This window comes from Pelecanus crispus, chromosome 11 (assembly GCF_030463565.1).
Source record: "Pelecanus crispus isolate bPelCri1 chromosome 11, bPelCri1.pri, whole genome shotgun sequence".
Taxonomy (NCBI): domain Eukaryota; kingdom Metazoa; phylum Chordata; class Aves; order Pelecaniformes; family Pelecanidae; genus Pelecanus; species Pelecanus crispus.
In genome coordinates, this window is record NC_134653.1 from 25,148,990 (window position 1) to 25,173,930 (window position 24,941).

Below are 24,941 nucleotides of genomic sequence, written 5' to 3' on the forward strand. Positions count from 1 at the left end.
TCCAGCTCTTCTGTTTGGCCCAGCCAGATGTACATAGTCTCAGCAGGCACCTCGTCTTCGTCTGTTTCTTTCCTTCCCACTGCTCTGGTTTGGCTTCCTCCTCCACACTGACTTGGTTTCCACCCTGGGGTACGTGTGAGTGCAAAAGAAAAAGGCCCTGTGCTTTCAAGCCTCAAGCCCAGCCTCCCAGTTGCTCCCAGCACAGCTGAATGCAGCAGTGGCAGGGATGGTCTTGGCCCACCTCTGCCATGCTGAGCAGGACCATGGTCACCTGCAGGGCAGGGACAGCATGTATCCGCACACCACGGGGAGGTCCATGCGTGCTCAGCTCAAGGGTAATCACCCTGACCTTTTCATCACTAAAGGGGGCAACCTGAATGGTGATTTTTTTTCCCCACTCAGGCTTTTGAGTTGTCCAAGTGGGGCAGATTTTCACAAGAAGAGAGCTCAGAAACTAAGGATCCCCCCTTGCAGAATGTGAAGTCCCTTTTCCAAAATTCCCAGCCTTTAGGACAGTTTCAGAAAGGCCTGAGAGGGTCAGGGTGGTGTGTTTTTCCTTAGCTGAAGTGCTCAAAAAAAGTGGGACCAGCTGATAGTAAAATAAGTAAATAAAAAGGAGCCCAGGACATATACATGGTGTGGAATATTTTAGCCTTAACGAGGTTTTGTAAAGTTACAAGTAATTGAGAAAAATCTCATTATGGCAAGTGCTTGACAAAAAGTAATACTAAATGGTGGTTTTGACCCTGGCCATAACAATATTCATGAGCCCGTAGACACACATTGCCCATATAAATACATGAGTGTGCAAAAAAAAAAAAAAAAAGTAAAGCATCTTTCCTTGACATAACTAGATGCAAAGCTGAATTTTATCATGCTGGAGCTAAAGATGCCGTTGGAAATGTCTCAGCAGAAGTGCTTTGTGGTCAGTTAGCACAGAGAAAGGAGTGCAGAGGAGCGGTGTTGCGATTTCATTGGGAACTGTCGCTTCCCGTTAAAGTGAAGATGAACCCTGAGGTCAGACAAGCCCTGAAAAGTGTAAATCTGGAAGGCTTCACCCTGGAAAGCTCTTGTCTCAGAAGGGTCTGCAGCAGCTTTAGAAATCAGTGGTCAGAAGCAAACTTGGCCGTCAGTTTATTTCAGTAACAAATACATAAACAAAGCCCTACAGTTTTATTGAATCTGTGCTATATAATTTAGCCCTAGGCACTCTGACTTAATGACCTTGCAGAATGTTGTATTTTTTTTTTATTTTTCATGATGTAATTGTCATTTGACTTTCTGACAGCTTTTTCTTTCCCCCACAATGAGTTACAGTCAATCAAACAGAGTTTTGCTATGGTAAAGTTGATCCAGAAGAAGGTTATTTCTACCCATTTGTTTGCTTTTCCACCTCTGAAATAGTTTCTAAGTCAGACAAAAACTGGTCAAACAAAATGTCTTCCACAGGCTGTTTTCTAAAGCAGGGATTCACCAACTTTTTCTCTGTTTTCTGTTTTGTTGTGTATGGTTTTGTTAAATCTGGCTTGGACTCCCCTGGCTTAGTGCTAGGGCTGATGCCATGAGTTATCATCTAGGGAAACTTTGTTCTGAAAGCTCGGGCTGAAGTCCATCTGAAGTACACCAGAGAGCTGAGACCTAATTTAAACCATTCTGTAGCCCCTGGTTTCTAGATGCCTTCAATCTTGCAGATTTCTAATTTTAAGGAGGCTGAAGTTAGCTGTGCTGCACTTGTGGCTTTCTGCCACCAACACATACATTAATACCTTTGCTCGTAAGAGTCTTCCAGATGAGGGTTAGGGGACTTCTCTACTCATAAAGTGACGTATTTGCAAGGTCGAGGTCCCATATGATATTTTGTTTGACATTTTGTGCGCGATTAAAGGCTTGGTTCATCAAACAGGGCATTCATCTGAGGTCCTTAAATTAGGGGCTAGTGTGCTGATTCCTTCTCCAGTGAATGGAGAGAGTTGGGAACCTGTGAAGGCAATGCTACCCACTTCAGAGCCCCAGTGCCCTCTGGCAGTCCCCATCTCCGTCCATTGATTCCAGCAGGAATGCTGGGAGACGAGGTTCCCAGTGCAGGCGCCTTGGTTAAAATGCCTTCGGTTAGGTTGGGATGAATCTGGCCCTTTGTACATTTGTGTGCTGGTGCCAATACTGTAAATCCTTGCTTAGTGAAGAATCCTTTGCTTATGCAAGCAAATATTGCCATTGGGTTCGGCAAGTGAGGACAACTTGTACATTTAATGTGTTTCAGAATGCAAATTACATAGAAACATTAAAAAAGTTGAACAATGCCTAATATTCATTATAGAAGTACCACCACCTCTTCTGTGGAAACCAATCGGCAGTTTCTTTGTGAAATACACAGCTGGTTGTCAAATTATTCAGGGCTTTTAATTATAAAATATGCCCTTGCTTTACTGGTAGAGAATGGCTCAAATGGCAAATTGAACCAAATAGCTTGATTGTTCACCTGTCTCTTTGAAATCTGAAATGCATGACAAAAAAAAAAAAAAAGCACAATGCCCTGTTTATGTACTAAATTAGGTCCTGATTTAATGGGAATGCCCATGGGGACAAGCGTAGGAGTGATGGGGTCTTTGTGTGAGATTTAGGGCTGAATTAGGCAAAAATGGCAAATAAAAAAATGGCCTTTGGAAAAAAATATTCTATAAGACAAGAAAACAGCAAAATAATCTGGTCATGCAGACACCTGGCGGGGTTTGCTATTGACAGTAGCTGAGCCAGATTTTTCTCTTTGAATTTTGGCGAAGAGGTGGGTCCAGTTGTGCGTGCTTGACTTGGTGAACATGAACCTCTCTCTGTTCCCCTGCCATTAATTTCGAGCTCTTTCCTTCCTGTTGGCCAACTTTCAATAGGAAGGAAGGACAGTGTTTCCATAAAATGCGGTGAGCACATGAAGTTCCTCTAATGGCAAACACAGGGTTGTCTCTCCTCCTGGGCAAGTGCAAGTGGCTCTCCCAGATCCTGGCTGAGGGCTTGGACTGCCAGGCAGTGATGGAGAAAGAGAAGGGGAACTGTTGCCTCTTCTACCTGCATATTAGGGCATTGCAGCTAGATCACAGCTGATCTGATTCATTCCTGCTCTGCAAAGCATTTGCATCAAATTTGGCATGGCAGGGTGAGTTTGTACAAGAGCAGCAGAGCATTTGGGGGTGTTGCTGGTCCACAGGTAACATTTGCTTAAATGACAGCCCTGGCTTAAGAAAACCTACTCCCCTACATCCTCAGGAGAGGTATGTGAAGGAGAGGATTGCACCTCTTTGAGCAACACCGTTGCTTTGGATAAGGGTATGTTCTGTACAGCTGCTGCTTTAAATGTTTAACTTAGAAGTTGTAAAAGGACCAAAGATAGGAGTCTGAGGTGGATTCATCCCAGCAAACTTTAGATGCTGAAGGTAGCCAACTAAGCAAGCAAAGTAGTCCCTCTTAATTCCTTCTAGAATTAATGGGGAGACAAATATTCCTCCAGGGCACGATAGTCAGAGGTAGAGTTGCCCTCCAAGTGCCTTAGGTAGTTAGTCCATACAGTGCTTACAGGTGTGAGGCTGGTTGGGGAAGTATGTCAGATGCAGAACACCTGGAATACATTTAGCAGGTCTGAAATATAGAAAGGATGAGCCTTATCAGTCTGAGAGGTGATGTTTTGGTCATGGCTGCATGTTGATGAGAAAATACTTGGTGTTAGTGGAATTTGTTCAGGCAATATGACTTTCAGCCCTAGTCCTCTGGTCAGTGCAGCCCTTTCTGTCCCAACAGCAAAAACAAAGTAACTCTAAGAAAGCAGATTTCCTCCAGAGTGAAATTTGTGTGTGTGTGTCCAGTCCCACGTGTTAGTTATGGGACAAGCCTGAGAGAAGCGAGAGGTTGTTGACAGGAGATATTTTTTCAGCAGAGAGATCTATAGGAAGGCCCATCTGGAGTGGTCAATGCTTGAGCTGAAGGATGACTTGAGTTCCTGAAAGCTGTGTTTTCCCCCACATCCCCTATTGGCTTGGGTTTAATAAACAATATCCCCTCTCTCCCAGGCCATGCTTTGGACTTGCGATGAACTCATTGCATTTCCTCCCTTTCAGATCACCCAGTTAAAGATTGAGAACAACCCCTTTGCAAAAGGTTTCCGCGGCAGCGATGACATGGAGCTCCACAGGATGTCCAGGATGCAGAGGTAACATGTGCCTCCATTGTGGGGACTCACTCAGGACCGCAAGAGCTGCCTGGGCTTTGCTTTGCATGTCGCTTGTGGCTTGAGCTAAACCAGGACTTAGTGGCATTCCCTTCTCTGGCATCTGCTTGTGCATTTTATGTCAAGCTGTTGAAATATCATCAGGACGTGGGGTCAAAATCCAGGACTTCCCACTCTGAGGGGAATCCCTTAACTGCTGGGTTACAGAGGCAGGATCTCACTTGTGGGTTGTTCTCTTGGCCGCAGGGAACTTGTATTTCTTTCTGACTTGTCCCCATGCACAACAACCTCTATCTTTGTGCTAAACAGATGTCTCTGTGGCTGCATGTGAGCTTAAACCTGTTTAAAACAACAAGAGGCTTGGACTAGCTCTGAGAAGCTCTGGTCATCATGCTACTGCAGAAGAGCTGTTGGGTGCTTTTTTCCCCAGGTGGTAATGCTTTAAAGATAAAGCTCTCAGACCTGTTCTGGGAGCAGGTTTGTTAAGGATGCTCCAGATGTCTCTGCAGACCTTGGTGTGGAGACCTACATTGTGCTGGTTTCTGGCTTTCGGAGGGTCTTGGGCAGGAGGGGACCCTTTTACCAGGGTTTGCCTGCTTGGTTCTGGATATGCAGAGCAGGAGTGTAGGCATGGTGGTTTCAGGTTGAAGAAGGAAGGTATTAGAAAATGTTGGGATCTCCAGGGCCAGGTGGCTGAAGAGGTCTTTTTGAATCTCAGTTTTGGATGTAAGTACTTAAGCTGAAAATCAAGCCTAAATCCTGTTTAAAAATCCTGTTTGAAGTCCTCTTCTAAATGTCAGGACCTGCCGGTAATTAACTTCATGCCTTTCACTTCTCTTGGAAGTTCATCTATGTGTCAAGTTGCTTCCTGGTGCAAATGTTTTGCAGGAACCCTGCCATACCCATGATTATACCTAAGACAGATGCAGATGCTCAATTTAGCATTTTCCATCGAAGAGGGCAGAGTGACTCAGATCCCTTATTCTCCAGGACCAGCAGAGCTGGCTCTCAATGGAGGTCTGTAGGGACTTGCGTTGTGACCTTCTGCTGGGAGGGCTCTCTCCACTGCCTGCCCGGGAGCTGGTTGTAGGTGGTCACTGCAGGCTGGTGTGCAGATGCAGGAGTCCCTTCTGGTTGCCATAGTTGGTGACCTGAGCATGGCTCTCTGTAGATGTGCAAATCACGCTGGCGGGTGACAAATAATGCTTGTGATCCTGGAAACGTTTACACCCGTAACCCTACTCAAATAGGCAAATGTACTCCTATGTACAAACATTTTCAGGTTCAGACCCAGAAAAGCCTATATATGTATATATAAAAATGTATATATAACACTTACTCAATCTAAATCATCTCTGTGGTCTTCTGAATGTGCCCTGTGTTCTCTGCCTGCCCTTTCCAATGACAGCACAGATCCTGGCATAATATGTCAATATTTATTTATTTATGGGTGCACTACCACTTGAAATAACTTTTCCCCTCCTCCCTCCCATGCCAGCCTCCCAACCTCTACTGGAACTTGAGTAACGATGTCCCCTGCACATTTTTGCTGCTAAACTACTCTTTCATTACAGTCAATGGAAAGATTTGAAGGTTTACATTCATCGTGGGTTTTTTTGGAGCAGAAGGGAGGAGGTAAAACAGTGAGGACTATTAGAAGGGCTTCATGCCATATGAAGAGCATGGCATCTAGCCATGCTGAGCTTGTGCTAAAAATTGCTTGGCATTTTTATGCGGGCCTGCGGTCACAGTCAATGATACAGTGAACAGAAACACTTGGAATATATAAATACACTCGCTCAGACCTGGCAAGGTTGAAAGGGTTAAAATCCACAGTATTGACTTTACAGGATAATTTCTGATGCTCACTTCCTTAATAACTTATCTTCTGTACTGATAGCACAAAAATGACTGTGTACCTTTACAAAGATGTTTTTTTTAAGGGAGAGCAGGATAAGATTATTATACCAAAATAAAGACCCATTCAAGGTTGAAAATATTAGACAAGTATGTGTCCACCTTTGTGGGGTTTTTTTAATATATCTGAATATATACAAAATTATATATATAAATATATGAAAACATATATAAAATAAATCATATATAAAAACCCCAAAATGCATATATAAGATAAAGAACCATTCAGGATTGAGTACGTTAGAGAAGTATGACCTACCTTTGTGGCTTTATATAGGTTTAACATATAAACATATATTAAAACATAATTAAATATATATAGAAATGTATTTTAATATATAAATGTGTGCGTGTGCATATGTAGTGAAGTTGTTTCCCTGTGATGGACCCGCTCCCCAGCTGGCAGGTATAACTAAGTCTGTCTTGGCTTTAGGGGAGTGATGTCTATTTATGCCCTTGGAGAATATGGTGGGATGTATTTTTAGTGCTATTCCTTCATTATAAAGAAAAAGTAGCCCGAAAAAAACACACTTTTTTAGAGCAGTGCACAGCCTTTTGTACAGGAAACTGGTGACCTGACATTTTTCAGGTCACTGATCATCTCATTAAAGGGTATAGCCATGGAGGGAATGAATTTTTCATGCTGAGGAAAGCCTTGGCACCTCTATGTTTTCTTTATTTAAACCTCAAATGTTTCTTAATTCCCTGCATAGGGCTACTGCAGAGAGGCATCTCCTAGCTGAAAGCAGCCCTGGAGAAGCAGACCCCAGCAGACAAGGCTGAGAGGCAGCGCTGGCCCAGCCAGGTGCATAAGCTGGCTTGCGGCATCCCATTTTTGGGGAAGGTTGGCCCCAGCTGTGACCAAAGTGTGTCCCTCTGGTCACTCCCCTACACTTGCATGCCTCAGAGCAGCCTTGGAGGCCTGAGCCGTGGTGAAGATGTGCTTCCAGCACTAAACCTTCAGGTCCTAATATGTTGCGTGGGGCTTGGATCAGATGGGAGTATGTGCATGTGGTGGTTGAAGATGCTGTCCAGAAGCAGCGTCCCCAGGCTGGGCTGGTGTCTAGGCTCCCTCTGTGCAAAGTAGAGCGGGATGGGCAGTTTCAGAGAGCAAAGCTGCTTTCCTTTGGGAGCTCATGCCATGGATGGCAGGGTGGGTGAGGAGCCCTCCCTCTGCCTGTCTCACCTGCAAAGTGTGAATGATTTGCTTAGAGTAGATGCCTGCCTTTTAAATAGCTAAAATTACATGAGATAAAGTCCATCCTAATAGAAAGAATTGCCATCTGGCCAGCTCTGGTGGTCTCCTTGCACCTTTGGCTGTCAGAAGATGGGAGGGAGGCCAGTTTGCTGGGTCCAAAATGATTTCACTCACCTCAGAGCAGGTCTTGCAATGGGGTGAAGTAGAAGTAGGTCTAGGTGCTGGTGGAGACTTGGCCTGATGATTCATCCATTGAACACCTACCCTTGGCAAATGGTAGGGCCTGAGAGGAAGGAAGACGAAGTAGGGAAGACAGACAACTTCCAGTGCCAAGAGTGAGCTCAGAGCGAGGTCTCGGGTGCCTCATCAAGGCCTCTCCCTCCATCTCTGCTTGCCTCTGTGTGCTCTGGCCAAGCAAGAGCCTGAGTGGCCTCTGGGGACAGGAGCTTTGCAGGGTGGATGGGGGTGTCTTTGTGAGTCCATCCCCCTCCGTGGCTTTCTCCTTCATAAATCCTCCATGTTGGTTTCTTTCCTCCTGTTTCCCAGAAGAAAAGTTAATAAGTCTGTCCAGGTAGAAAACTTCATTCAGTAGTGATATTAAGCCTTTCAGCAGCAGATGATTTCATTCAAAAAGAATAACCATGAGCTCCAGAGAGATCCAAATTCCAGTGAACATAGACTTCTGATACACGTTCCGTTTCCCTCGACCGCCTTTCTTTCCTGAGACACACAGGACCCCTTTAGCAGTTTCTCTGGCAGGGTGAATGTTCTGGGAGAACAGGTTTTTTTCAAGTTTTCAAGTTTCTGAGCATGAAATCAAGTTTGTTATTTCCTTGATTTAAAAAAAAAAAAAAATTAAAGGAAAACACACTAGAGGAAGAAGTGTAGGGGGATGCAAGTTACACTGCATCTGTATCCTGTGGTCATGCTGCAATTGAAAAACATAAATCAGGTAAAAATTACGTAGTTGTGATGCTTGGAATTTTAGGCAAAGTGTTCCTTTTGGGTATCTTGCTCCCCTGTACTGTAAAAATTCCTTTTGTCTCCGCTTAGAACTTCTGTCTGTGCCAAGGGGAATTTGGTGTAGAGAGCAAGAGCAAAACATGCAGCAGAAATCTGCAGAGGGTGAAGCTTATGTGGAGAGGTGATGAGATCTGCATTGCAGATGCTGGTGTAGGACTTTGCCCTTAAAATTCCCCATGCATGAGAGTCAATAGAGCTGTACCAATAAACCATAGCTATTGGGTGATTTGGGGGTTTGCATGCAAGATATAGCTTTTTTTAATTTATTTATTTATTTATTTAAAATCTGTGACTGCCCAAAGACAACAGGAGAGAAGTGTTTGTGGGTCTGGGGCTAGAGCACTGTAAAAGAACAATTCTGTTAAACCTTTTAACCAATTTTTGCTGATCATCTGCAACTCCCATTGTCTTCAGTGGTTATTATGGGTGCTGAAGAGCTTTTGGAAATCTCAGGCCCTAGTTACTGTTCATTTAAATTAATGCCATTTAGTCCTTGAAGCTTCTTATTGGGAAAGCTTTTGAGAGGAAAGATGATTACGCGAAAGGGTGGCTCTTAGCTCCCTTGATGGGTATCCTGGGCCCTTTCAAAGTGAGACAGAGATCCAGAATGATCCACTTGACAAAGAAGAGTGGCAGTGTAATTTGATGTTATGTATCTGTTTTCTCTGTCAAAAATCATGAGCCATAGTTTGCTGCCTCTGGCATTAATCCACAGTAATCTTCCTGGCTCCAAAGGAATTATTCCAAAGATTTCCTGGTGTAACTGAGAACAGAAACCGGGCCAGGCATGAAGGACATAAAACCAGTACCATGATTCAGAGCTGGCATAACAAAGAAGATGGTGCATTTTGAGGTGCCAGCAGAATAAATGGATGAGCTTCTAAGCTCCAAAGGGGTTCTCTACCCTGGCATGCTAACATCATGTTGGACTAATAGGCACATGTTTGACTAATGCAAGTAGATCTCGGTCCACTGCAAATTACCTCACTCTCCTTGCATCTTCTCATTGCATCTCTAAATCCACTTTTATTTCCTATGTTCTGTCACTGAAATCTCCCAAGAGCCACATGCTGTCTGAAACATTTTCAATGTGAGACTTAAATTACAACAACTGTTGGAGAGATGATGCTTTCCTCCAGCAAACGTCCCTGAGGAAATTTTCCTGGCCAAAGCCCCAGTGGAAGTATCTTTTAAAGCAGAAAGCTCAAGAAACACAGGTTAGCTGCAATCTTCTCCATTGCCCCTTCTTCAGGGGATCTGTCTAGCAGAGCCTGACCTGCAGAAGCTCAACCCAGGATCAATAGATGCTGATGCTGTCTTTGTTGGCCAACATCCATTCTCCATCTCCTCTCATGTTCCTCTTACTCCAACATGAACAGCAGTATTTCTCTGCAGGACTCTATCTTTTTATTTGCCTAATAATGATAGCTGTAGAGCTCTAGGTGGTTCTTTTCACTGCTGGTTCTTGGGTTTGTTGCCATGATCTCTTTGGGCTGCACTGCTCAGATGGGTGATGGAAGCACTGGTAGTTAACATACCATGCATGCACCCAAAACAGGGTTATGGGACCCCTTCCCATTCCGGCAAGAATGTCAGGACATTTGATAATTTGGTGGAGCATGCTGCAGTGAACAGCCTCCCGTATTTCTCAGTGGACATTTTGACTTGTATTACTAGACATCCAGCCTAGGGTGTTATTTTCTGTGGGGCTGGCCTGCAGTCCCCATGCAGAGAGTGCTCATATTTGATCTGAGGTAAGACTGAAGGAAGTACTCAGTAGTTCCTCTCCCACCAAGTCCTTTCCTGCTGCAGTTTATCCACTTCAGACTCTCCAGACAGTCTTTTGAGAGTGGTTCAATTTTATTTCAATATGCTGGAAATAAGCTGAATGAATGCACATTAACAATAGTTTTCTGGTTTATTTTTTTCCTGGGAGATGGTATATTCCCAGTCACTTTTTTTCCTCTTCCTTTTTCTATATCTGTTATGGCTGGCTTCCATGTCTTTCCCACTCTTGAGTCTCAGCAGGAAGAATGACAATTGGTGGCCTGGGAAATATAAACCCAAATGCCTTTGAGTTGTATTTGCACATCTGGAATTGGGGTCTGATTCTGCACCGCTGTATCCGTGGGTGCTGAGTGGGTGGAGGGGACAGGACTGACAGGATGGCAAACATTTGTCCTTTCGTAGTGACTGACCAAGGAGGAGTTAAAATGTCCTGGCAATTTGGAAAAAGTGGAGGGGAATCACCTTGTTTGGCCACTGATATACATTTGGTCAGGTTTTAGACTAGGAATTGCCATTGTGAACAAGACCTAGACAGTGCCCAGCTCAGGGGCTTTAAAGAATGCTGTAAGAACATGGCAGCAGCTGACCACAGAGAAATCCTCTTGCCTCATCTTGACCTCAAACAGGTATCGGTATGATCCTCGGGGCCTGACATTTAATAGGTCTTTTAAAGTATTGTTAGCATGAGCTACAGCAGCTCTGGAGAACCTTGGTATACAATGCTTTGTTGCAGAAATATCAGAAGTTATCTTCTAAAATAATTTGCTTAGGGCCAGTAGGGGTTGGATGCTTCAACACAGAAGCTTCCTGGTTATAAACTGTGGATCTCGAAAGAGATTTTTAACAAGCTTTTTGTCTGGCAGCTGCATTTACTATGCATTGGCTGGTACATTAGGGAAATTCAAGTCTGTACATGAAAATATATTGAAAGTTATTACCCTCCGACAGTGTAGTGATAAGCAAGAAAGTGGACTGCTCTGTGAAGGTCTATATTTATATTTTTTCCACAGTTTTTATTAGTTTGCAGAGGCCAACAAGGTTTCCAGCTCTGAGATTACAAAACCTTCTTGAATTTGCTCCTTATAGTCCTTTGCTAGACAGGAATTTGTGGCATAAGTGATCTTATGGAGCTCCTAAGTCTGTCAAGGTGAGGGCATCATTTGGCCAGGAGAGGGGGAAGATGTTATGAGATGTGAAAATGGGACCAAGTTTGCTCATTCCACCTGGCAGAGGTCTGATTTTGATAGAAGTGCTCGGGAAATGCAGGAACGATTCACCAGTAAGCCCTGATCTGTAGGGTCAGGGTTATACAATGAACTCTAAAGAGGAATGCATGTGCTGTTAGGAAACAGCGATGCAGAGTTGGTGTCCAATCCTATGGGTCTGGGAAACATCTAGTCAGGTGGGAGTTAAGAACAGAGTCCAGACTTCAGGACCAAGTGCCTTTGCTATAGACTTGGACCTCATCCCTGATTTCTTCCCCAAAGCTCTAATGAAAATCAAAGTAATATTCGCTCCTGCTGGCCCTTCAGCTGGAAGCCTGGTGGTGCAGAGACTGCACAGCACCTTGCGCAATGCGGCTCCCCCCTTCCTCCCAGTCCCCCTCTGCTATTGTAACAGACCAACTACGGTAATAATATTCATCATTAACCTCCAACAGACTTTAAACAGACCAATGACAGCTTCCTTCCTTGTAAATTCTTTCCCCAACCAACTTTTTTTTTTCTTCTTCTTCTAATTTTACAATTTTTAATGCAAAAAAAATGTGGTCCATTAACACCCCCATGTAAAACTGTAACTCACATTTTGGCCCAGAAACTACGGGCTCTTCCTTGCCGTGTGGACAATTTCCTATATTGCCAGTGTAAGTCAGACTTTAATGATTTTTTTCCCTTCCTACTACACTGCAAGCTTTTTGGACAGCAAAATTTCTGGACACAACAGTCGTTTTGTGCCAGTGCTGAACAAAATATTTCATTCCATTAAACTGTGCCCAGGATTACAACCAGCTATTCTGGGAATAGTGACTTTTAGGCCCTGAAAAAAAAAAACAAACCAAACCCAAACTCAAAAAACTGATACATTTTTAAAGACTGAAGGACAAACTAAAATGGTAGCTGTGCACACTGCATTTTGAGTGGGCTTAGGAAACGTTATAAATGTTTCAAGATGACTTGCTTTACAAGGAACCGAAGACATCTCTTTACTAGAGTTCAGCTTCTGTAAGGAAGAAAAAGGTAGAAGTACAGAGATAACTGCCTTTGTGTATAGGAAAATGGCAAAGTGAAAGAAAGAGAATATTTTAGATATTTAGTTAGAAAATACTTTCCTTCCTCAAATAGTTGATTTTTTGGCAAAAATAGCACTGAACATATTTTGACTGAAATGGAAATATTTCAGTCTGGAGAGAAGTCATTGCGATACCTCCTGGGAACTACCATTTGGAAACTTGGTGTCTCCAACCTGGTTCCCTCTCCAGCATGGCTCCCTGTTCCTGCTGTGTCTCCTGCAGAGCACCATGATCCTCTCTTATGGCTATGGACACTGTCGTGTCCCCTGGGAAATGCAGTCTGAAAGGAATTTGGTCCCCAGTGCACAATGGGAGTGTGGGATACTGACATCACCTGTGCTCGCACTTCAGGGTAGAAATATTGCTGTTTCAGGCATAGAACTCCTTTATGGAAAGGAAATTTTTTAACAAGAAAAACAATCATGTTGTTAAATTTTCCCCTTCTCAGCTCTCCGTTCAGACAGAGAAAGTGTAGATTTAAGTGAGAAGTATCTGGGGTGGGGATAGCTTCTTGGTGTTTGTGTGGTGCCTCGCACAGTGAAGGTCTGATATCGATGGGGTCACTGTGAGCTTCCCTGAGAATTCACTGTAAGAAACCCCCATACAGATCTAATCCCATGTGTGATTGGGGAGAGTATGACACTCCCAAAGAGACATCCAATTCTTCCCCCACCGATGCAGGGAGAAACTGTGACAGCAGTCATCTCTACATTCTCCAAAAGAGCTACAGAGAACCTGATGTGGCATCATGCCATGGTATGTCCCTCCTTCTCTTCCACTGCAGCTCACAGGTACCCCACCAGAAGAAAGAAAAAAGAAAAACCCAGGCTCTGTCATTTCTTGGGGGGGATGGAGGGTGGTGATGTTGGAGAAGGAAGGAACCAGCCAATCCATGCCTCAGCCTCTTATTAGGGAGGAAAGCTAAGGGCAAGGTCCATGTGTCACCTTCCTGTGGCTTGTCTCCTTGGAAGTGAAACATGGTGGGGATGCAGCTTTGTGGTGTCATGGTGGTACTATTTCCATAAGGATCCCTGTGGGTGAAGGTGGAGCACAACAGGAGCAGGCAGCTTAAAACCGGGACCTGGTAGGGCTGGGAGACACCCTAGAACCTAGAAGGTTTGAAGGCCATAGCTCTTGAGCTTCCTGAAAAGCCACCAAAGCTGCCCTCCAGCAAGAGCTCCTAGGGTGGAAATGCTAGTGCTGGGTGTCCATAGGCAGAAAGGTCCTCTGAAGCCTACCACATACCCTAGCATCCATTGCTGTCTTGTGTATCTGAGGCATAAGTCTCTGCTTCCTCCCAGTCCATCTCTCTTGTTTCTCGTGCACATCCTGGACTTCAGTTTGGGGAAAAAACTGCCTGGTCAGCCAGCCCAAGTGGGTGGAAAGCCATGCTCCTGCCGGCCCTGTGGGGAGGAGCTGCTGGGCTTCCAGGGGAAGAAACTACACCTTTAGAATAGGCTCTGCTTGGCAAGCCACCAGTGCCCAGGGTTTGGAAGGCTTCTTTGGCACAATGAGAGACACATTTATTTGTTTTTGAGCTCCTGGGTGAGTTTCCCCTCCATTACAGCTTGGTTGCTGGTGTTTCTGGCAGCCACCACTGCAGTTGTTTGGATGAAAGCTCCCTGCTGTGAGTAGGTTTATATAATTGGTATTGTTAAATTTTGTAAATAAGTTCTGAGTTGCTACAGTGATAGGCCCTCTCTAAGGGGCATAACTGGAGATTCAGTGCTCTTCCTCCACGTGAGGTGAGCTTGTTAACAGGATTTAAGGATCTGTCCTTGCTCCAGCATAATGATTTTGGGCAGGTGAGTAGGATATCTCAAAGCCAGCTTGGTCCAATAGTTATAGCCTCAAAGAAGAAAGCTTGTGTTGGCATCTGGGCTCTGGTTCATGGATGCTCTGAGCCTGGTGGCACTTTGCGAGGTGCTGTTGTATTACCTGATCTTTATGCATCTTAGCAAGGCCTTGTGTTCAGGGAGCACCCAGCTGTCTTGGAGACAGCCCAGGAGGAGGCTTGCACCTTGCCTGAAGTCTCTGAGACCCCCTACTCAGCTTCATTTCTCCCCCGCTGCAGAGCAGGAATAATCTTGTCCAGCCACATTGCTGATGTGCTTGGAGAAACGTTTCCAAAACACACTGTAGGGTCTTGTAGGAGAAGGAGTTTCCAGCCAATGTTGGCAAACCAGATTTCAGAGCAACGGAATAAACCAGACTTTCCATCAGTGCTCGCCCTCCCGGCCTGGGTCTGCTGAGGTGTGTGGCTCTGGTGTCCCTCAGGTGTTGGTGATTTACTTATTTCTCCTTTGTAAGTGCTCGGGAGTAGAGCTTGTTCTCTGGTCCAGGGATACCCCATTCAGGATAACCAGGCTGGCAGACCCTGGGGAAAAGGAAGGGGACAACTACCATAAGTAGGCCTAAATGTTTAATCAATCTCCAAGACAGCTTAGCAGAAATTAGGTTTTTATTTACATGCATGTGCACATCCACTTATACAATATAAACAGTATATAATTCATAAACACTATCATAATATGTAAATATAAACTTTGTGTATTTTGCTATAACTGCATATATCTATTTGATGTATAGGTGTAAAATAGCAGTTGTGGTGGAAGAGGCACGAATCTAAAGGGAAAGATACTAAAAGGAAAGTGAAATAGAAGAGTGCTGCACCAATAAAGCATGACGGGGCTGCCGTCTCCCTGGGAGGGATGTCTCTGTTTCCCTGAAAGCCTAAACAAACACCATGACACTAATGTGCTGCCTTCATTTATTAATTCACTGATCTATTTATTAATTGAGTGCTTTTCTGCCTTTTTTATTTTGTTGTTGTTGTTGTTTCTTTGCTTTTAGTAAAGAGTACCCAGTTGTTCCCAGGAGCACAGTGAGACAAAAAGTGTCCTCAAATCACAGCCCCTTCAGTGGCGAGACCAGGGTCCTTTCTGCCTCCTCCAACCTGGGATCCCAGTACCAGTGTGAGAATGGGGTATCGAGCACCTCTCAGGACCTGCTACCGCCTGCCAACCCCTACCCAATCTCCCAGGAGCACAGCCAGATCTACCACTGCACCAAGAGAAAAGGTCAGGCCTTGGCTGCTCCCTGCTCAGTGCTTGCTATGTGTCTTTCTCCTTTCTAACACAACTGTCAGCGTTGTTTTCTGATGTTTCCCCTTGCTCACAGGCTGGACAGCCCCAGCTTGCTTTGCGGTGACACTTGAGGATGAGCAAGGAATGAGGGTTGCGTGCCGGAGGTGGGCAGTTCATCCAGGGTGGGCTGGGAAACTCCTCTCACTGGTGTTAGCCTAAAACCTCATCTCTGCTGCTGGGCCGGGAGCAAGCTGTTTGGAGGGGTGGCAGTACCTTTCACCCACACTGAATCCACATTCAGTAAGATAGTTGCTGCCGGAGATAAAGTTGACTTATCTGTCTCCATAGCCCCTCAGACAGGGTTAACCTCCAAGTGGAGATACCTTGACAGCTTGGATTTTGCACAGTTTTCAACCAAGAGTCTTGCAGTTGGGAGACAGTTGTCTGTACACAGAAAGCAATTCCACTTAGATGCTTGGTCTAATGAAGGGAGTGTGGGATTGAAAATCATGATAACCATGTTTGTTCCCCTCTGGTGCGACTGACCTGCTTTGACAGAGCTTGAGGGATCAAACTGTGAGGGCTTTACACTGACTGCTCAGCTCTCCCTGGTGTGAAGAGCCCCATGATGTCGATGGGTTAACTGTTCTCAGGCAGGAGCGAACGGTTTGCAGTCTCTCCCTTCCTCTCCCAAAGCAACGGGAATGACAAGGTGCAGAAACACTTGCAGGACTCAGATAGCAAAAGCCTCACATCAGCTCCACCCCAGATACTCAGAAGAAAATAGGGAATTTTCAGGGCTGAATGCAACCCTATGGGGTGGGCAGGAGATGATTGCTGCCTACCCCTATTCCCTTTTCTCAGGATTTAGTCTACATTTTGTGGGAAAAGCTAACAGGAGTCAGCATGCACCATGGCATTTGAATGCACCAAGAATTTCTCCAGCCCGATAGCCTCTCCCCACAGCAGATCCCTTCCTGCTTTCCTGCACAGTACTATCAGTCAGCCATATGTCATTATTTTTAGTAACATAACCCCTGGGGCTCTGGGATGTGCAGTGTAGACACGCAGTCTAAGGTAGTGGATGCGGGGAAGTGCTGGCAGATGAGGCAGGAGGGCAGTGGAAATCTCTCTCACATCCTTGGTGAATCCCCTGAATGTTGTAACATCATGTGTGTTGTTGTGTACAAGTATATATGCAAAACAAAAAAAGTTGATAAATCTTAATATTTTCCTGATGTGAGATTGAGCAAAACAGAGGCATCATTTTCTGACCCCTCCAGCTGACCAGGCAACCCTTGCGCTCATATAGAGTGTATCAAAGCTGTGATTGGAAATGGCGTTTGACTTGAGCTAGCTGTAAGGCAGTGAATAAGGAGTTGCAGTGGCCTCCCAGAGTGTCCCCTAAGGTCAGAGGTGGGGTGTGTGGCCCTTGCTACACCCATGCTGGTATGGGACTGTGGGTGTGAGGCTTTGGGGCACAGCTGGGTTGCTGCAAAGCCCCACTGTTGGCGATGGAAAGGCAGGTCCTGTTCACCCTTGGCATTCCTCAGCCTGCTATCCATCCTTGGTGTTCCTTCGCCCTGGGAGCTGAGCTTTCACCGCTCTTCTTCCCCTTTGCAAAAACTAACTAAAACAAGCTGGCCCAAATGACAACAAACCCTTTCGACAATCTCTGACTGCTGCGTGTCCCTGCACCACAGGGCAATTCATCATTCGCCTCCACATTGTAACGTGATAAGGAATCAACAGAGGTTTCCTTCCAGTTTTGGGATTCCCGCTAAGTGGTGTCTCCATGGGTGGTTTCCCTCAATCCCCCAATTATCTCACTTCCTCTTATTGTCACAAAAGAGACGACTATCTGCCCTGTAATAAGCTCCCTGGCCCCTTTTGGCCTGCATGGCCCTTGGAAAAGTGCAGGAGACTGGCAAAGCAAGTTCTTGTCTGTACGGCTGATGGCCCCTCATTATCTCTATGATGGCTTGAGTGGCACAAGCAGTTAAGGGCCTTTTATCAAAGCCGCCAAATGCTTTAATCAAAGAGAAGCAGTGTCCTGTATGATACCACCGGCTTCTTCCATGAAGCTGTACGTCTCAGGAGCCTGAGTCTCTGCTTTCCTCCCTGTGCCTTTTTCCCCCTCCCCATGCATCTAGTAAATCGAAAACAGCCACCAGGGCTTAAAGAAAAGAAACACAAAGTTAATGGGAAACAGAGAGCCAACATAAGCTGCCAAGCAGCTCTTTGCAAAGTGAAATTAATTTAAAAAAAAAAAGTCACTAGAGATGAGCAATTCTGTTCAGATAAATCAGAACGTGATCCAAGGTTTCGTCTTAAACTCAGACTGAGCGTGGCACTTTCTTCTAGCACCGAGCAAGGATCTTTACTGAATTTGGGAAAATAACCTTACCTATAATATTCCTCTTTTTCTTCCTTTTCCAGCCTCTCCTTTCTAAGTGAAATATTAAGCTTTCCCTCAGAGCTCTCCTGCTTTCCTACTTTCCTGTGTAACTTTTAACAAGCCTCACCATCTAAGAAAACATTAAAGCAAGAACATGTTCACTCCTAATGCACCTCTGTCCATTTTCTGGACTGGAAGTATTGATTTTGTTGGATCATCAACTCCTCAAACACTGACTCCTCCTCAGTCAGTTTAGGATTTATCTCAAGTGGATTATTTCCTTTTCTCCAGGCTGCTGTTATGGATAAGTGCTCGAAGGGGCAGAGGGCAATTTAACTGGGTTTGAGACCAGCTGGTGTCTGTATTGTCTATAGCAAATACCACCACTGTTTTCTAAGATAGTCTCTCAGATACAGGTCCTTCCAGCTTTGACAACTTGTGATGTTTCTCTGTATCCTTTTTAATCAGGAGGTCAAGTCGTGGTTTAGGCTTAGTTAAGAATAGTCCTGTATTTGAGCAATTCAAAGGAACCTTATTCAACTTCTACTTCCTTGGTGACCCAAGACAAAGATTTAGTTCTGTGGTTGACAGTGTTGTTCTTAGCTGTCAAGTCAAGATGGATTCACTCTGGAGATCTGATATGGTGTTACATTAGGGGAGAGCAGCAGGGCTGTGAGGGAATGTTATCTCTGAAGGCTCCTCTGTTTCAGGGAGCTGATGCTCTTCTGGGTGAGGAAGGAAGGGAGGACACATCCCAGAGCCCAAAATCTGGCAATTCCTGGTGCCTGGGTGGGAGTGCAGGGTCACAGCATTGGGAATGACCCCAGTGTAGTTCAGTGGGGTTGCTGCTCCAGGCACCTTCTGAACATGCTGAAGGCTGGGGAATGGCAGTCCTCAAGATGAGAATCATCCTGCGTTGTATCCCAGCTCTACACTGAGACTGTGGCATTTCACAAAGAGACTGGTCTTGAGAGGATGGATTAACTCCAGTCCTGCATCCTACCAGTTCTTGATGTGGATTTTTAGGTTGCAACAAAAACCAGCTAGAACTTTGCTTTTTTTTCTGGTTGTTCTTCACCTCTCCCTCTCCCATTGTCATGCTTGGAGAAGCCCAAACAGATTTCCCAGCAGGCAGCTTGCTTTCTGTCTTTCATTTTAGCCCCACATCCCAATTAGGGCACTGGGGCTTGTTTTCCCTTGTGTTATCCTCCTCCCTCAGACTTCCTGTGAACTAAAAAGCCATCCCTCTGAACCTCTGCTCCCTCCCAGCCTTACACAATCTCAACCACTTGGCAGATTTCTGGGATGCTTGTGATGCTGAACAGGAGGCGACTGGAACAGCCTCTCCCTGGGGAGGTTATAAAAGTTGTCATGTTGGCACTCTGAGGGAGAAGAGGGACGTGGCAGCATCCACTGGCTCCAACCAGTGAGGATCGTAGCCTTCAGCCACCTAGCTTGGACATGAACCTGACCATGGAGAAGAATATATCTTCCATCTCCTTCCTGCTCTGCTGAGGTTGGTGGAGATACAGCAATGCCTTTCTCCCTTCTCCACAAGAACAGGCACTGTTAGGGTGGATAGACCTCTTTGCTGACTGAACTGATTTCTCCCTCATACCACACAGCTTTTATTTCACTCAAAGAATCTGTAGGACAAAAGTCATGTATGGGATGTCTTCTTGGAGGACATGCTGCTCGTCCTGCTGATGTTAGGAGATGCAATGAGTTGGCCAAGGCTTGAGCTATGCTGCAGCTGGAGGTGTTTACAGCTTGTGTAGATGCAGTGGAGCCCAGAGCAAGGTGGCTGCTGGGGAACCGAGGGTGAAAAGCCTGCCTGCATAGTGGGGAGATACACAGGGGGCTGGTGTGCACCCAGCTTTTGCTGTGCAGCTACATTGCTTGTGGTGCTGTGGTTTCAGCAGCTTCATATAAGCATCCAGCGCTTCCATTGGGAAGTGCTTCCTGTGCCTTTGCGGGCAGTGCTGGCAACTGGCTGCCTCTGGAAGAGGTTGCACCTTTTGGTATTGGATTGTTTCTGCCCCACAACCCTTTCTGTCATGTTCCTCTGCAACGCAACACAGCCATATTGCAAACAGCACAATTGCTGTAATAACTGGCATGTCTTAGGTCTCATGTCCTAGGATGTACATCTTTGCCCTTTAGGGATGCTCATTTTGATTGAATCTGCCTTTTTCTGTTCTTCTTTGACAACCCTTGTCAGTCTTGCACACTGTGATTGGCTATTCAGGCTCACACTAGATTCATACTAGAAACCAGACTGGATAAAACAACAGTGTTAGTGATAATCACCCATTGTATCTTCCTCAAAAAGTTGGGATGAACCTACTGTAATGCCCTGGAAGTGTGGGTGAGCTTTAAAAACTAAAACAGTGGTGTCCCATTCTTCATTGTCTTCTGTCCTGGGGAGCTGATTGTCATGAATTGGAAACGAGCTCTCCTGATTTACACCAGGGGAAGAGGTGTGCCCAGTGCACACTGAAGTCCAGAGATTTTACATGTTTGCATTTCATTCTGGACAGCCCTAATCTTGGAATTGGGAAAATTCCATTTAAAAAGCCATTTGTGTGGTATTTACAACCCAGCTGGAAGTAGTAAATACCGGAAATCTTGGAACTGTGTATGCTCTCACTCAAGCTCCTTCATTAGATAGATCATCAAATTCCTTGTGAGGGAGCCAGTTTCCACCCTATTCTGCAGGCTCCGTTTTCCTTGGATCCACTTCGGAGCAGCTTCTCCCAAGCACTGGCAGCTTCCCCTGCTTGGCGCAGAACCTTTTGCTTTTTGAGGTTTGCACAGGGGCTGGTCACAAGAGCTTATCACCACTCTTGGCTTCCAAGAATTACAACAAATATGGAGGATGATCAGCATCTCCCAGAGGTGCCCAGCACCTCCTAGGCCTCAGTGACAACAGGAAAAGGACAACGAAGTGCTATCAGGGAACCAACATCAAGAATCAAAGCCAGAGCAGACCAGACGGTTTTCTCCTGTGTCCTGCTTACGCTGATGCTGAGGAAGTGAGAAGACCTTCAGAAAGAGGATTATGGCCTTGAGACACACTGTCCAGGCTCCAGAGCAGGTGGGGATGACTTCAAACTGCAGCCTTCAGCATTGCGTGAGAGCTCTGTTTGACTTGTCCTCCTTTTGCCATTCTCTTACTTGAAGATGTCCCCTTTCCACCCCGAGATCTGCTCTGCACACCATGGGGATGCACTTCACCTGCTCTGTGCTGGCTCTGGTACCCTCTCTGAGGAGTGGTGGGACAATGCTAGATCAGATTAGAGAGCCTGGACCAGTGTAAATTCATCAGCTGGCACCAGCTGAGGATCTCTGGACTGCATTATCCCATCTGATGATGAAGGTGGACTGTCCTCTTCCCTCTCCATCACTTTGATGGAGATGTTACATAGATGGGAAAATCATCAGGAAGAGGGGCCAGAGAGCAGGCAGAAGCCATTAGGGTAGGCTTTAATCCTTCGTCAGCCACTGTGTCCTCTTTGGAGATGGGTATGGTGTCCTTACACATCTTAAAATCTGGAGTGATGGTGCACTTTCCAGTTATGACATCAGTGAGCCTGGCTCTAGAGAGGCCAGCAGAGCAATTGCAAGAGCTTACAGAAGAAATGGCACCTATAGGGTTTCCACTGAAATGCTGGTTGTTTTTGTTTTTCTCTCTTCACCTGCGATGAATTCTGGAAGCGGATCTCTAACTTTGGCTCTGTCTGCTGGGGCTGTGGCAGGCAGCGAAATGTCTGGGCTAAATGGAAAAATCAGCAACCTCAAGTTGTAAGTCAGGCGCATTTTTACACAACGGAAAAACAGAGTTTGACTGTTTTGTGTTGTATATTGAAAAAAAATAAAAATAAAGTAAACAGTCAAACCCCAAGCCAATGATTTCTAATGCCAGCAGAGTAATGCGGTTTAATGCTGAAAACTTTATTAGCAGAACAATGCTTCATTTTACAAGACATTGTTTTTCCACCCTAGTGTTCTTATTACTCAGTGGTGTGTTAGGGATCCAAAACTTTTAGGCTGTCTGTAAAAGCTAGAGCTCAGGCTGTTCTTCCAGGTGTACCTCCTGTGATAGACTCGTGCTCAGCAGGGAGCTTGGACCTGTGCTTCCAGCTTTTGTCTTTCAGGGGACTATATCCTTTCCGCCGTTCCTATATAAAATGAACCTGATCAGGATTAAGGAGAGCGATACACTTCTGCATCCACCTGCTTACTGTTTCAGCTATTTTAAAGATGTGATTGCATTGCTTGCTTATCCTATCCTACTTTCTGGCCCCATTTAAGAGAAAGCAGAGGAGGATTATAACTTGACTTCAGGGCTCTGCATTGCTGGGACTAACAAGCCAGGTTTTGCTCTTGTCAGGAAGAAATCATGAAATGGGACTGTACCTCTCCAGCTGAATTTATGGGCAGCTGCTATTACGAAGTCAAAGGACACCAAGGAGAAAGTCCCCATGGTGTGTACCTCAGTACCTGAAGCTTTCTGGGGTTGTCAGGCTGAGAAGACTTAACAACAGCAGTTGTTCCAGCTGGACTTGGTAGACACCTGAGTGGGAGTAATGGGTTATTTTACAAGCAAGGTAATTCTACAAGCTCCTAGGAGAAAGCACATGGCTGTTTATAGTAGTAAGGGTATGCGCATGTGCATGTTTACAAGAAACAAAAGGTGCCTGCACTACCCATCTGTACCTCCTGAAGGTGAGACATGGGCGCTTGTGTTAGAGCAGCCCAGCAGGAACACCTGTGTTTCTGCAAGTGCTTCTTGGGGGGGCAGATACTTTTAGTCCTCTTTTTTGTGGAAGTGTTTTTTTTTTTTTTCTTTGTATTTTGGGGGTGAAAAAAATTGCAGCTCAAAACATGTTGGTTGAGAAAATTTGAGAAGGGCCATTTCTTACAGTATTCTTTCAAATTTTACCCCTGTTGAAAGGGTGCAGCCAAGAGGGCTTTAAGTGAAGTGGGATGTTTTTCTGCCTGCACCAGGAATCTTGTTCTTGAAGCCTCAGCAAAGTTAATCTGGGTCAGAACAAGCTCCTCTTCCCTTGCCTCGCTGTCCTTAAAATCTCTTGGTGAAGTGCTCATCCCTGGGAACTTTGCCATCCATTCCAGCAGAGCTGGATTTCATTTGATGACCCTGCAAACGAATGAATAAGTGCATATTCATTTATTCATTTTGCTTCACCCTAGAGATTTCACCTAAATTGTTTATCTCCTTCCCTCTGTTGGCCCGGGATGCTGCAGGAAACAAAGGGCTCTGGAAGCTGTGCCTTCTTGTTTCTAGCTGTGAAATTTACATTTCTTTTTTGTTACACTTGGCTCCAGCACACAGCCCTGCATGGATTTATGTGCCCAGCTCCCTTGGCACAGCTAAAGACCGGGGCTCTAAAAATCCAAATCTGATTGTCTCAACTGTGCCATCACTGATGCTCTCCCAGGGGGATTTTATTGTGATCTCCATTTTTGTCTCATTTATCATGAAAGTATATCACTGTAAAGGCTTTTAGTTAACAGCATCAACTCTGAGCCTCTCAGTTGGGAGTGGGGACCTCTCTTAGGTGCACTGTATCTGCAGGCAGATGTTACTGCTCTGGTCAAAGTGCTGGCAGCACAAAGGACACGAGGAGCTTGGTGGTGTGGGGGTGCGTGTGGGGTACCACCAAGCAAACTAGGCGTCAGGATCCCTCCAGCATCTTATAGCCTTGGTTTTCTTCCCAGAGCTCCTAGCTAATCCCTTCCCCAGCCCAAAACTTGGTTTCAGCAGGATCGATTCAGATTGGTTCCAAGGAATGGATCTGGATTTACACTGATGTAACTGAAAGAAGTGTCTGGATCAGCTTTGTGCAGACTGTCCTTGGTAAAACAAGGATTGTGGAGAGGGAGGTTCAGTGGAGGGCATAGTACTGTTGTTTGCTACCAGGAGTTTTCTCTTCCAACAGATGAGGAATGTTCCACCACTGAGCATCCCTACAAGAAGCCCTACATGGAAACTTCTCCAGCAGAAGAGGATCCTTTCTACAGGTCCAGTTACCCCCAGCAGCAGGGACTGAACACTTCGTATAGGACTGAATCAGCCCAGCGCCAAGCATGTATGTATGCCAGCTCCGCTCCCCCCACGGACCCTGTGCCCAGCCTAGAAGACATCAGCTGTAACACGTGGCCAAGCGTGCCATCCTACAGCAGTTGCACAGTGTCTGCCATGCAGCCAATGGACAGGTTACCCTACCAGCATTTCTCTGCCCACTTCACCTCGGGGCCACTGATGCCCCGGCTCAGCAGTGTGGCCAACCATACCTCTCCCCAGATAGGAGATACCCATAGCATGTTTCAGCACCAAACCTCGGTTTCTCACCAACCCATCGTCCGGCAGTGTGGACCTCAAACCGGCATCCAGTCCCCCCCCAGCAGCTTACAGCCCGCAGAGTTCTTGTATTCCCACGGCGTGCCTCGAACCCTTTCGCCCCACCAGTACCACTCGGTCCATGGTGTGGGCATGGTGCCAGAGTGGAGCGAGAACAGCTAACAAGGTGGTCAGAAAAGTGCAAGAGTATTAGCCATGAGAAAAAAAAAAAAAGGGAAAAGGAAAAAATACCCTGTCGATAATAAAAGCGAGAATATTTTGCAGGACTCGTTTAACTGAATGTTCACCGATAGCACTCAAGAGGGATGGACACTGATTGAAACCACAGATGAAATAGTCATTGGCCTCAGTGTGACTTGCCCCCCCCCCCCCCCCCCCCCCCCGCCTTTTTCTTTTGTTTCAAAAGAAAAATCAACAGATCGGCACACTTCTCCCCTGCCACGGTCCCCACCCAGTTTGTGTTGCTGCCACTGCCAGCCCCGTGCCCTTGTCCTGTCCCCCCCCGCCCTCCTGCTCTTTTTGTTCTCAAGGGGACATGAAACTCCTGTTGCCTTTCTCAACACAGTCAGAGTGCTTGAACGAAAACAACTAGGATGTTACTTTTTTTTGTGGTGTTGATGTTGACTATGTTATATAATAAATA

At 45.6% G+C, this 24,941-nt stretch overlaps 1 protein-coding gene across 1 annotated transcript in view; it reads left to right on the forward strand.

Moving 5' to 3' along the window:
• Nucleotides 1-24,460, forward strand: part of TBX5 (T-box transcription factor 5) — a 39,678-nt gene extending 15,218 nt beyond the window's left edge. Inside the window, exons 7-9 of the mRNA XM_075718867.1 lie at nt 4,104-4,195; nt 15,283-15,509; nt 23,877-24,460. Of these exons, the coding sequence (XP_075574982.1) occupies nt 4,104-4,195; nt 15,283-15,509; nt 23,877-24,460 (903 nt within the window). The remainder of the gene's footprint in view (nt 1-4,103; nt 4,196-15,282; nt 15,510-23,876) is intronic.
• Nucleotides 24,461-24,941: the final 481 nt, after the last annotated feature.